The sequence below is a fragment of the Rousettus aegyptiacus genome, unplaced genomic scaffold (assembly GCF_014176215.1).
Source record: "Rousettus aegyptiacus isolate mRouAeg1 unplaced genomic scaffold, mRouAeg1.p scaffold_m13_p_17, whole genome shotgun sequence".
Lineage (NCBI taxonomy): Eukaryota > Metazoa > Chordata > Mammalia > Chiroptera > Pteropodidae > Rousettus > Rousettus aegyptiacus.
In genome coordinates, this window is record NW_023416292.1 from 25414977 (window position 1) to 25428444 (window position 13468).

Sequence of the window (13468 nt, forward strand, 5' to 3'; positions counted from 1 at the left end):
ACGGGACCCCAGGGTTGTGTCTGAGCCCCGACGCGATGACCTGCCGTAGTGGGCGCTGGGGCGGAGTGATCATGTCGTCGATAATAATAAGGTCAGTGTGTGCGAGTAACACAGTTCCTCAGGTGTCTGGGGCTGCGCCTGCACTATGGACTCGTACGGCCAGTCATCGGGCCCGATAGGGGCTGCAGCGGAGAACCGGTGTGCAGAGGGTGCTCTGGGCTCGTTTGGTGGGCACCCTGCTCCTCCCTGACCTGGGCACTGGGTGCTCACCATCCAGGGGAGCTGCTGTAGACGCTCGGAGAGTGTGCGTGTGTGTGTGTGTGTGTGTGCGCGCGCACATCCGTGTGTGAGCCAGTGTGCGCGCACCTGTGCCCATGCGTGCACCTGGGCGCATGTACCTGTGTGTGTGTGTGCACGTACACGTAGCTCACCCACTCTCTCCCCTTCCTAGCCAGGAAGCAGCTGGACAGAGGCCAAGGAATAGTGGGGCAGCAGGAGCCAGGCGAGGGGGGTGCCTCCCTCTGAAAACCTCGGGTGTGCCCGGGGACGCATAATGCTGCCTTCCTCCCTGCTCCCCAAGTCTGCTGCGGTTAGAAGTGGAAACGCATTCAGCTCTGGTGCCGCTCTTTGGAACCCCCTCTGCGAGCAGCGGGAGCCCAGTGAAGTCCTGACGTCGGCCCTGAACCCGGGGAGCCAGCAGCTGTTCCCAGCTCTGCTTCTCAGAGCCCCTCGGGGCGGATCAGGTGCGCAGTGACCGCGGGGGGGTCTTCCGTCTTCCTGCCAGACCCTCCGGTGACTCCAGGCCCAGCTGGACTCCGGGGCCCCCCCGCACACGTCCTGCTGTGGGGGAGCCGGCCCCTCCGCCACAGCCTCCCTCTGGCTCTTGCCCAGCGGTCACTGGAGCGAGCACTCTGCACTGAGCATCAGAGCGGCAAGGCATCCGGGAGGCGGCAGAGGAGCTGTGCGGCCGCCCCGACCTGGGTTCGAATCCTAGCACCCTTAGTTACAAGCTGGGTGACAGACACCTGGCAAGTTGCTCATCTGTGCCTCGGCGATCTTTTTTCTCTCAGTTTCAGCTGTAGAGGAACGATGACATCATCTCCATGGGGTTGACGAGCGGGTTAGAATAACACGCGCCTCACACACGCTGCGTCCCGGGCGTGCGGGAGGTGAGCGCGCCCACCTGCAGGCAGCGGCCGCGGGGTGCCCTCTGCCTCCGTGACCTTGCGGCTGTCACTCCACACCTCTGAGCGTGGGTTCGTAAAATGGGAACACAGCGCCCACCTCCTCGGGTGGTCGGAGGCTGGAACTGGGGAACGCGTGTGAAAGCCTGTGGCGAACCCCGGCCATTAATAACCGCCTTCCCCGCTTCCCGCTCCCGCCCCGGGCGCCCGGCTCCCCTCCTTCCGCGGCCCCCCGCGCCTCCTGCCTCCGCCCGCGAGCGCGGACACCCCTTCGCTCGTGGGCCCCCGGGCTTTACCTGTCGGAGGGAGGCGGGCAGCTGCACAGCTCCGGGCCGGGAGCGCAAACTACAGCTCCCAGCCCTCCCTGCGCGGCCGGGGCCCCGCGGTGGGGTGCGGGGGGCTGGGAGCTGCCGGCGACCGGCCCCCGGGGGAGGAGCCTGCGTGGGGGCGGAGTCCGGGGGCGGTGGGAGAGTGAAGCCGAGCCAATGGGGCCCGAGGCTAAGCGGGGGGCCGGGCTTGCGGTATAAGTGGCAGGAGCCGGAGAGCAAAGCTGTAGAGCCAGCGAGGAGCCGAGCGGAGCCCGGCCCCGCGCGCTGCCGGGGACCACCTCCCGGGACGCGGCTCTCGCTCCCCTCCTCTTCGTCTGCCTCCGAGCTCCCCTCCTGCCGTCGCTCCCTGCCCCGGGCCGCGCGTGCCGGACCGGCAGCGTCCGGACCCCGGGCAGCCCCAGAGAGCCGACGCGAGCCACGGAGCGAGGGCTGGAGCGGAGACGCGCCGGCGGGGAGCGCGGATGCCTGGCTCTCTTTGAGGACGTCTGTGGAGCGAGGGTGGCTTTGGGGTGGGGGGTTGTGCTGCACGGACTCCAGCCAGGCCCCAAGATGGACACTTCTGGGCACTTCCATGACTCGGGGGTGGGGGACCTGGATGAGGACCCCAAGTGCCCCTGTCCGCCCTCCGGAGATGAGCAGCCGCCGCCGCCGCCGCCGCCAGCGCCACCAGCAGCCCCCCAGCAGCCCCCGGGACCCCTGTTGCAGCCTCAGCCGCCGCCGCACCCCCTGTCGCCGCTGGGCCAGCCCCAGAGCCAGCCCGTGCACCCCGGCCTGCTGCACTGCTCCCCCAGCGCTCTCAGGGCACCCCCCTTGGCCAACTCCACCGCCGTCCTCCACCCTTCCTCCAGGCAAGGCAGCCAGCTCAACCTCAATGACCACTTGCTTGGCCACTCTCCAAGTTCCACAGCCACAAGTGGGCCTGCTGGTGGCGGCCGGCACCGGCAGGCCAGCCCCCTGGCACACCGGCGGGACAGCAACCCCTTCACGGAGATCGCCATGAGCTCCTGCAAGTACAGTGGGGGGGTGATGAAGCCCCTGAGCCGCCTCAGCACCTCCCGGAGGAACCTGATCGAGGCCGAGCCCGAGGGCCAGCCTCTGCAGCTCTTCAGCCCCGGCAATCCCCCCGAGATCGTCATCTCCTCCCGGGAGGACAGCCATGCCCACCAGACCCTGCTCCATCACCCCAACGCCACCCACAACCACCAGCACGCGGGCACCGCCCCCAGCGGCACCACCTTCCCCAAAGCCAACAAGCGGAAAACCCAAAACATCGGCTATAAGCTGGGACACAGGAGGGCCCTGTTCGAAAAGAGAAAGCGGCTGAGTGACTATGCTCTGATTTTTGGGATGTTTGGAATTGTTGTTATGGTGATAGAGACCGAGCTCTCCTGGGGTTTGTACTCAAAGGTAGGGGCCCGGCTTCTCTTTATACCTTGAACAAAAGGGATATGTAGGTAGCGGGAGGGGCGGGGAGGGGGAGAGGCTGGGAGGTTGGCGGTGGTGGGGAGCGGCGGCTCCCTGCCCCCGAGCGCCCACTTCCCCTGGTGTTGGCCCTTAACGCGGGGGGAGTTTGTTCCTCGCTCCCTTGCTGGGGGGACAGCCCCCACGTGCTGGGTTTCATTAGCAGGCTCCGCGCTGGGAGGATGAACGAGGCCCCTCTGAGGAACCCTTTCTCCTCCTGGCCCCCTCGTCCTAGAGCAAACCGGCACTTAACGCACCGATTAATTCCACGCCGCCTCGCCGTGCTCGCCCGCGCCCGCGACGCCCCTCCTCGCCCCCCGCCCCCCGCCCCCCGCCCCCCGCCGCTCCGTCTTCCCGAGGATGGGGAAGAAATGCATGTCTGGGTGGGGGGCGGGGACTCCACGCCGGCGCCTTCCCTCTGCGTCGGCCCCCTCTCTTCCCAAGTTCCTGCTTCCCTCCTCGTTCCCGGGAGGCTAGGGGGACGTCGGCGAGTCCCCGGCACCTGCGTCTCCTGGGGGCGTAGGTGGAGGGGGCGAGCGGTCCTTCGCCTCGGGCGGGAGGACTCAGAATGAAGCTGCTGCTGCCTTGTCAACATCCCCTGATAAAAATGGCTACAGGTGTTTCCCGGCGAGCCGCTGGGCACCGCCTTGGCACCCGCCGGGATTGTGGGGGGGGGGCGTCTCTCCCTGCGATGGGATGACAGGGCTTCCCGGGCGCCCCGGAGCCTGCGCCCGGCAGCCCCTCTCACCCCGGCTCCTTCTCTGGGGTGAATAAGACCGAGTGTGTGCACGCGGGTGTGTGAGCGGAGCCGGGCAGCACCCACTGCTCCAGCCTCGTCCGGTCCCGGGCGGAGGAGGGGGTCCCTGCCAGAGGGGGCTTGGGACGCGCGGCCTCCGAGGCGGCCGGGGTGGGGGAGGTGTGTCTGGCCCGCTGTGCCTGGGGGTCCTGGAAGGAGCGGGGTTTTCCCGTCCGCCCCTCACCCCCAGTTTTTTGGGGAGCGTGCGAGCACGCGTGTGCGTGCCCGCGTGTTGCTTGCATTTCTCACTTATCTGTCGTTTGGGGCAGGGGGCGGCTGGCGGGCCCTGGGAGCTGGGAGGGTTCAGCTGTTGGCGGTTTCAAATAGAGCTGGCTGCAGGCTGGGCACAGCTGCTGCGGCCGCCACATTCCTCGCGGAGACCCCGCCGCCCAGGCGGGGCGGTGCCGATCGGGTTCCCCGTCCCCAGCCTCGGCCCTCCCGGGCGCTGGCGGTCTGGAGATGCCCGGGAGACAGCGCCCCGGTGGAGGGTCCCCCAGGAACCTGGCCGCTCAGAGGGGCAGCCCAGCCAGGCCCGACTGGGCGCTCAGGGACCTGAGCCCCCGCTAGCGGCAGCGGGCGGCTTTCCCCAGAATCGCAGCTCACTTAGTCGCCCCGTAGTGAGCCTGAGTCTGCAGGTCCCTCTGCTCGCTGCCTGCCGGCTCGGAACCGCCTCTCCCGCCGGGCGCCCGGGGAAGGGGGCGTCCCCCTCGGCAAGCCTGGCAGTGCCCTGAGCACAGCCCCGGCTCCCTCCCGGCACCCACTGGGGACCCGCAACCCTCGGCGGGAGAGACTGATGAAGGCCCAAGTGCTGGGGCTGGGGGGACGGGCGAGACAGCACCCCGTCCTTCGGTGACTGCCCTGCTCGGGGCTCGTCCTGGGGACAGCTCCGGGGTGGGCTCAGTCTGTGCCCGGCGTCCTCTGCGGTGGGTGGGGTGCTGCTGGCCGGGAAGGGGCCGGGGGCAGGTGCCACCTGATGCGGTGATGTTCAGGGGGAGGGGACGGGCTTCCCCAGAGTCAGAGCACGGACCGGGCGAGGGGAGGGGCGCCCATCCGAGGGGCCGGCCTCCCCTGTGCCTAGGCCGCGGAGCCCCTGGCCTCGGGCAGCCCGCAGTGGGCAGGCCCCGGGCAGGCCCTGCTCGCCTCAGCTGCCCAGCGGGCCACTTCCTGAGTGCCTGGGGGTCGGCCCCGCTGTGAGCGGCAGGCGCCCCTTGCCCTGCTCATGCACCCCTCCATTGACTCCTCTGACCCCGAGTCGCCGTGAAGCGAGCACCCTCTGGCGTCCCCGTGCCAGGCCCCGTGGACGCAGGAGGGTGAGGCCACGGCCACTCTCCTCTGGAGGTGGATGGGGTCGTTTCCCAGAGTCGGGCTGGGCGGAACCCCAGCCCTGCCAAGGAGGCGCCCCCCGCGGCGCCTGCCCCAGAAACGGGGCCTGTTCCTGGTGCGGCTGAGAGGAGAGGAGGGGGCTTTGGCTCTGTTCTCTCGCTCTGGCTCCAGAGCTTGCTGGGCCCTTGCCGGCTGGGGTGGGGGACTAGGGCTTGTCAATGGAGGGAGAAGCGTCTCCGCCCTGGAACCCCTCTCCCGCCCGGCTCTGTCTCCCGTCTGTCTGTCATAGGGACGGGAGCGTCTCTGGCCTGGCCTTGTAGAGAGGACGGACTCCACTGTGGCAGGAAGTTTGGGTTAGAATGGAGAGTCACCAGCAGGGAGGACCCAGAGCTGTCGGCAGACCCAAGTGGCGTGGGTGACCGACTCCCTTGGGTGTCTGGCTTTCCTAACCCGTCCAGAAGGATGAATAGGGTGACCTCGAACCCTGTGGCCAGGTCGTGTACTCTGCCCTGAGGGTGGCAGTGTCCTGGGGAGAGGGACACACTTTTTCCTCCGTGATAGAAGCCCAACCCCCATGCTGCCTTCTGAGGCTCCCTGCTCCCCGGGGCTGTGGCCTTCCTGTTTGCCTGTCTGACCGATGCCGTTACTGAGGGAGGCACTCACCAGGCAGGCCTGGCTCTCTCGAGAGGAAGGTGGCAAGTCCCTGAGCATATTCAAAATAGACACAAAAGGGGACCAGGGTGAGGATGTAGGGAATGGTGGCAGAGCGGTCCTGGCCTCCTCCAGGGAAGGAAGACGGGGCTCAGATCACGGGGAGACGCCCGTCCTCACGCCCAGGTGCCAGCGGTGGCCCCGACAGGCTCCCGGGCGTCCCAGGCTGCCCTGAATCCCGAAGCCGAATGAGGGGTCCGAGCTTTGCCCCGTTTCAGCGGCGGCGGGCGGCCTCACCCTGAGAGCTTAGGCGCCGTGTTGTGGGTGGGGGGCAGCTCGAGGGCGCCGTCGTGAGACCTCAGTGCCGGGTCTCGACCGCGCGTGCCAGGGGGCGGTGGGCGGTGGGCCGTGGGGGTCCTCGGCATCCTTTCCCATCTCCCCGAGCTGCTCGGAGGCGCACGCGCCCCGCTGCCTTCCGGGGCCGGCCGTGGGGCGCAGCCCGCCCTCCCTGTCCTCCCAGGCTGTGGACCCTCCACGCCGCCTGCCAGTGGCTGAGCCACTGCCTCTGTCCGGCCGGCCAGTCCCGGGTGGGCCTGGCTGCTCAGGGGCCGCAGGCCGCGGTGTCGTCTGGGGGGGGGGGGCCTGGGGGACGCCGCTGAGGCAGGACTCCCGCCCGTCTGGGCTTCGCCTCGGGCAGAGCTGACCTCCGCATGCCCGTGCCCACCCCCACCCCCGCCCACTTCCTGCCCCCTGCCCGGCCTCATGCGGAGGCCACCCAGGCCACGGGCAGAGGAGCCGGGTGGGGGTCGAACACAGCTGTCCTGCCCACCCCGTGCGCGGCCTCCGGTCTATCCCTGTGACTCTCCTGTCCCTCGTGGGAGCTGCACAGAAAAGGGCTGGCCTCCACACGCCCAGGGGTCTCGGTCCCCTCCCCCACCCCCCTCCTCGCTGTTTAATTGCCAAACAGGAACGGGGTCTGTGAGTCCACCCCAGCCTCCCCCAGCCTCTGGCCTGAGCGGTGGGGTAGGGTCCCGGACCCCAGCTCCTCTGATCCCTGGCCTCCGGGAGGGCCCATGCCGGGGGTCAGGGTGGGGATGGCCTGACCTCCCGCTGGGCTCGGGAGCCACTTTGGGGTTGGCGGGATGTCCTGCTGTTTGGGGTCGAGGCTTCGGATCGCCAGCATCTGTGGTGTTGGGCGTGTGGGGAAGGTAGGAAGAGGCCGGGCCCCTGCTGCGGACCCTCCCGTGGGGCGCCCTGCAGGACAGGGCGGGGCCGCGGAAGGCAGGGGACTCTCCTTAAGCAGTTGGCTGTAGGCTGGAGCCGGCGAGGGCGCCAGGGGCGCCCGGGCACGTGGGTTCTCGCGGGTCGCGCTGAGGGCCTCGGCCCAGAGCGGGCAAGCGCGGCTCTGGGCGCGAGCAGGCAGGGCCCTCTTCCTGCCCAGGGTGGTGGCGACTTTATTTATAACCTTTGTGGACTGCGTGCCGTGAGTCAACCGTTGGTGACCCACGAGGGGACAGCTAGCTTTCGTATAGGCTTTTCCTTCGCATGTCACCACACTATTTATAACTGTCCTGGGGAAAGGCTCCACACAACGCCCGGACTTCCCTGCCCGGGGCTGGCCTCGCCAGCCGGGCGGACGGTGGGCGTGGGCCTCGTCGCCCCGTCTGCGCCCTCACGGAGGGGCCGTGGGGCCGTCTGCTCGCAGTGGTGCAAGGCCAGGGAGCAGCGGGGCAGGGGGTCTGAGCAGCCTCCGCCCTGAGGCCCGGCCCCCCGTGGAGGGTCCCCCGCCACTTGGGGGGCGACAGCTCGGTGTTGCTGCCGTAAAGCACGTTTGGAGGAGAAAATGAGCGAGCGCGAGAGAGAGCAGGGCTTGTGAGGGGGCGGCGCTCGCTGGCGGATCCCCGCCGGGCTCGCTGCTTTTCTCCTCTTTCTCTCAAAACCCCAAAGGGAGAGCCAGAAAGAGGAGAAAGCCTCCGATTTCCCTTTCAATAAGGAGGGTGCGCAATTCTAAGACCAGGCCGCTCTGGGGGCTCGGGGGAGTCCCCAAGGAGGCCGCGGGTTCAGGCGCCCCTCCCCCGCCCTGTCATTTCACCCCCGGGAGCTCGGCCAGGGTCTCTGGGGGGCGGCGAGGGCCGGGGGGCCCACGAGGGCCGCCCGGTGACGGGAGAGGGTGAGGCAGGGACCGTTCGTGTGGGCCTGGACCAGCCTCACACCTGAGCTTTGGAAGCAGGTGGCGGGCAAGGCCCCCTGCATAGATGGGGGGCCGAGCAGACACTGCTAGTGAGTGACAGGCCCACCGACTCCCAAGTTCAGGCCCCTCCCCTCCCCCGCCGCTGCCGGATAAATCACATAAATCACCTTTGGCTCTTACAAGATACGGATCAAGGTTCGTGGGCCCCGAGGCCCGCGATGGGAAATGCGGGGAGAGCCCCGCTGAGGGGTGGGGTTCGCGGGCAGCGGGAGAGACCGTGCCCTGGGGGCGGGTGGCCTGGGTCCAGTCTGAGGTTGTGGACAGCCCCACGGTCAGTGCTCAGGACACCCACCTGCCTGGCAGGCTGGCACAGCTGGGGGGCAGGCGTGGGTGGGGGCCGCCCTACAAGGCCAGGGCCGGGAATGCGGGACCCCACCGCCCCCGCACTGCGCCCCTCCCCTGCCCCCCGCGGAGCCGGCAGGCCCCAGACCCCGGGTCCTCTGGCCTCCCTCCGCCCTCTCCTCCCACACTGGCCTCGGGCTGCTCGTGGGGTGACTCCCCCTGGCCCAGCATTGACACTGCTGAGCCACTTCCCTGCTGCTGGCCCTGGGGGCCCCCGCGGTGGCCTGGGAGCCCGTGCGAGCAGGTGCCACAGGGGAGGCCGCGCGGCCTCTGCCGCGTGTTGTCTCAGGAGAGATGGTTCCAGAACTCGAGCTCAGGTCTCGGGCAGGGCCGGTCTCCCTGCCCCGACCCCCCACGGGCCTCTGCTGGGGTTCGGGTAAGGGAACCTCCCAGGGCTTCTCCGCCTCTGGTTCTAGAATGTTCTTCATCCTCGAGTCCCACTTTCCCACTTCTCTGGCGCGAGGCTTTGTTCGGCCCTGTCCCCGCCTTGGGAGGGCGGCGAGGGGCGCTGCCGCCTCTCGCTCCCGGCGCCCGAGCCTCGTCGAGTCCGTTCCCCTCCCGGGGTGTCTGTTTCTCGCCGCTCCCTTCCCGCCGCAGAGCCTCCTGACCCCGCCGAACAGGCACATGTCATGCGCCATGGTGGAGACAGCTCCATGGTCCTCAAACTCCTGTCCCGGGGCCTGCACCATCCACCCAGGCTGGGCTGCGGTTTTGGGGAGCACTGTGGAAGGGGTCCGCAATTCAGGACGTCGGGGAGGCTTCCCGTGGGCGGCAAGTGGCCGCCGAAGGATTAGACAGGCCAGGATGGGAGGGTCACGGGCAGGGGGCCTTTCTGAGCGTGGGGACGTTGGGAGCCAGGACGGGGGATGAGCGGGTAGGGAGTGGAGCTGAGGACGGGGCAGGGCGGGTCGCGGGGGCTGCTCTCCTCCTGCGAGGTTCGAGGTTCGGAGCAGGGGCCGGCGGCGCACTCGCGCCAGGGTGGGGTACAGGCCGATCCCACAGTCGGCGCTGCCTGGCGTTGGCCGGGGGCCTGACGCTCTGCTTCTCTCGGGGGTGGGCTCGGCCGGCTCGGCTGGCCCAGGGGCTGGCTGCGGGCTCGGCCTCCGGCTCGGTGGCGTGCCAGACGCTGTCCTCGGGGACTTGACTGAAGTCGAAGCCTGCTTCGCAGATGTTCAGAGGGCAGGGCCACCCCTGCCGGTGGCATGGCACCCAGCGCAGAGCCGGGCACACAGGGCCTTGACGCCTGGCGGCTGGTGCCTTTGCGAAACCTGTGCTCGGGTGCTGCAGCTGCACCCCGAGGACCGCGGAGGGCGCGCGCGCACAGGCCGCCCCTCCACGGGGGGGCGCCGGGGCCTCCGGACAGGGCGATGTGTGTGCGACGTGCCCCCTTCCTCATACGGCCGAGCGGCCTCACCCAGTCACGTTTCTGGACGGGTCCTCGTGGGTGAGTCAGCACAAGGGAGAGGGAGGCGGCCTGTGCCCTGGCAGGCGGGGGTGCCGGGGGAGCCCGGCCTGGGCTCCCGGAGCCTTCCCGCCCCGTGGCACCCAGTCATTCTGCACTCAGAGTCCCTGGCGGTCTGTGGCCTGGGCGCAGCTCGCCGGGCGTGGACAGGTGGAGGGAGAAGGGAAATCAGCCGCGAAGCCAGGCCAGAGGCGGCGAGGCCTGGAGGGCGGGCAGGGGACACGGGACGGCAAGGCGCAGAGGCCGAGGGCGCGGGGCGGCAGGAGAGCGCCACCGGGAGGCCATCGGGAGGAGAGGACACGCGGGGCCTTTGCCGCGTCTGCAGGGGAACACGTTCTCCCTCTGAGGCCTGCGACAGGGCGCCTCGAATCCAGGAGGCTGCGGGGCTGCGGGCGCGCGGGGTGGGGGTCAGGGCTGGCCTCGGGTGCAGGCCTTTTTTTTTTTTTCCCCCATAAGGCCCGGTCGCAAGGTGACCAGAGTTGTATTCCGAGCAGGGCTGAGGCGGCACTAGATGAACAACATGCAAATGACGTGTGAAATAACATGCAAATTGGCATCTGTTATTTTCTGAGTCAGCTTGTCGGGCATATTTCTTGAAGGACGGGCATGGCACTCAGTGGCAGAGGAACGGGAAAGCCACCCTGCAGGGCACTGCCACAGGGGCCGGACGGGCTGCGCTGGCCCCCAGGGCCTGCGGACGCCGGGCACCGAGCTGTTGTCTGGCGTTTAGCTGGACGCAGGTGATCAGCTAGCGAGAGAGACTGCCCGGGGTCCAGTCCTGGCCCAGCCTCTTGATGCTGGGGGACCTTAGGGTCAGTATCCTGAACTCGCGGGGCCCCAGGCCCCCCGTTCGTCAGCGGCAGTGGCTGGCACGCCTCTCTGGCCCCCGGCTTCGCATCTCTGCTGAGCCTCACCCCCCTCGCCAGGCTCCCCCAGCTGGGCTTGGCCCAGCCTTTCTTCCTTTTAAGAAGGTTTCTGATTTTAACAAATTGGGGCTTAGCCATTTTCTCTCTCTTCTGGCTTCCACGGGGTAGGCTGCCGGCTCGCTCAGCTGGTCCCCGAGTAGCTCCCATGTGGGAGTCCCCGGAGCTGCCAGCAGGTGAGCCCGTGGCTCTGGTTGGGCTCCCATCATCGCAGGGGCTCCGAGCCGGATGGTGTTGGTGGGATGACCCAGGGGGCCTCTCCCGGGGGCAGCTGGGGGCACATCTGGCCTGGTGTGGCATTGTAGCTCCCCGAATGGCCCACCAGGTGTGCCGGCCAGATGGGCAGGTCACTACCTACACCGCCCACCACAGTGAGGAGGGCAGGACAGGGCCGTGCTCCCCTTGAGAGCGCCCCGAGGCCCCGAGGAGGGACGTGACTGGCATGGGTACAGCTAGAGTGTGGGAATTCAGGGCTTCGGTCCCGCCGAGCAGCCGCTGAGGGGCGGGCCCCATTCTAGGTGCCGGGAGGACAAAGGTCTGTGGCTCTGGGGACCCCAGTCGGCGTCAGGGGCCTCGCCTCGACAGACATCTTCCTCTGCTGACTCGTCTCCAAGCAGCTCACGCTCTCCCCAGCCCGGGCTGCAGCCCGGCCATGCGCCGTGGGGCTGTGCGACCTTTGCCGAGAGGCAGGTGGAAGATTCGCCGTGGGCCCCGTGGCCCAGGCCTCTCTGCTCCGGAAGACCCCTGCCCGGCCGGCCCCAAGACCCTCACCCTGCTCCCAGCGTGGTGACGGGAGGGGCCTGGCCCGGTGGGGTATGGTTTCTGGGCCTCTGTCTTAGCCCCTGGAAATGGGAAAATGAGGGGGTGGGTGACGGGCGGGGGTCCTGAGGGTCGGCTGGAACCCTGGTGTGAACGGGGAGAGGGCACGGCGCCCTGCACTGAGGGGTGCTCTGCCGTTTGGGGCGCCTTTCAGAGGCCAGGCTGTGGAGGTTTTATCTTCCTGTCCCAGGAGCGACAGCCGTGGGGGCCTTGTAGCCGAGGGGACTTCCTCCCACTCAGCAGACCCGCTCAGCAGACCGCTGAGAGCCAGCCCTTCTGGCCAGCCGCCCCGCCCCCAGCCTCCGCCCCACAGGCCAGCCCTGGCACGGAGCCTGTGGCTCCCGGGCCCCCCCTCGCCAGGACTTAATTACTGTAATGTCAGGAGCTGGCTCGGGCCTCTGCCCAAGGTAGAGCAGGTCCATCTCCCCGCTGGCAGAGAACAGAACAGATCGACAGGCCGTTAAGGAAGCGTGTGTTTCCCCGAGGCGCCCATGTTGTGGGGCTGCCGGCTGTCCTTCCCGGCGGGTGGGGCGAGCAGACCGAGGGCAGCGGGGGACAATTCGAGGACCCTGGTAGTTGCCTGTGCCTCCCCGGGGATGACTCAGCTGAGCTGCCCCTGTCCCCCAGTGATCCTGGTGACAGGTCCGCCTGCCACCCAGTAGCAGCCACGCATCAGGCCCTTACTACGTGGCCGCGCTGCCCTGAGAAGCATCCAGCCCTGCAGGGAGCCCAGGGGGAACCGGACCACTTGGTCCACTCCACAGATGGTCACTGGACGCCGATGCCGGGCCGGCACTGTTCTCGGCACCGTGGATGCAGCAGAGAAAAACCATAAAGGACAAAAGTCTCCGGCCCCCAGGAACTTACGTTTTAGTCAGTAAAACTGACCCTAAACTTTGTACGTGAATTACGTGATGTTCGGTGATAAACCCGATGATGAGGAGCGAAGCTGGGGTGGGCGGCGGGGGCCTTGGAGGGAGGGGCAGCGGTTTTAAGTAAGTGCCCGGGGAGGCCTCACTGAGGTGGCGTGTGAGGAAAGGGCCTTAGGTGGCGAGGGAGGGGGCACCTGGGGACAGAGGAAGTAGCAAGGCACAGGCACTGGGCGGGGACAATTTCACATTGTCCGGGAATCTAATAAGGAAAGTAAGAAGAGAAATGTGGAATTAATGTTACTATTTTTTATGTAACCCGATGTAGTAAAAATGTTACCATTTCAGGGTGTAATAAAAAAAAATCGCGACAGTGTACATTCTGGGCGTCACGCTCTGAAGTCCGGGGAGTAGCTTCTGCACCTGTCAGCCGGACACGGCGTCTTCGCGGGGAAGACCTGGTCCGTATTTGCAGTTCGTCAGCTTTATAGTGAAGCAGCAGCTCACACACCCACCTGTCCGTTCTCAGTGGAGATTAATGAGAGCGAGATACGTTAGGAAAGTGTGCTGCCCTGGCCACGCCACGGGGCTCGGCGGACGCGCGGCTGGTGTGCGCTGTGCGGACCCCGAGGGGGGCCTGGGCGCGTGTGGCCCGAATGCAGAGACTCTCGGGGCTCCGTCCCCCGCTGCGAGGAGTTCGGCTTTTGCCCAGGGTGAGACGGGGCCTGGAGTGAAGTAACGAGGTCTGACTCGCATTTTAGTGGGGTTGCTCTGGCCGCAGTGTTGGGAACAGTTGAGGGTGAGGGGCGGGGGCAGGGGAGCCCGGTTAGGTGAGAGGCCGTGGTGGCCCTCGGGGCGGGGTCACGGGGCTGTGGCCCCGGGGGCTGCAGTGAGAAGACAGGGTCCTGGGAGCATTTGGAGGGGAGCATTCCTGATGCGCTGGGTGTCGGGGAGGTGGACAGAGAAAGGGGGAGCAAGGAGGAGGCCATGACTTTTGGCCCAGGCCAAGATAAGGTCAGAGTTTCTGTCCATGCGGATGGAGGAGACGGGGAGAAGCA

At 67.9% G+C, this 13468-nt stretch overlaps 1 protein-coding gene across 2 annotated transcripts in view; it reads left to right on the forward strand.

Annotated features, from left to right (window-relative positions):
• Positions 1-386: 386 nt before the first annotated feature.
• Positions 387-13468, forward strand: part of KCNN3 (potassium calcium-activated channel subfamily N member 3) — an 80097-nt gene continuing 67015 nt past the window's right edge. The window contains exon 1 of one of the 2 annotated variants that reach the window (XM_036234852.1): positions 387-743. Coding sequence is in view for 1 of the 2 variants with exons in the window: in XM_016134139.2 (XP_015989625.2) it covers positions 2063-2920 (858 nt within the window). In the remaining variant the exon portion in view is untranslated. Of the gene's footprint in view, positions 744-2062; positions 2921-13468 lie in introns of those variants that run through there. The other variant, XM_016134139.2, reaches the window with a different exon arrangement.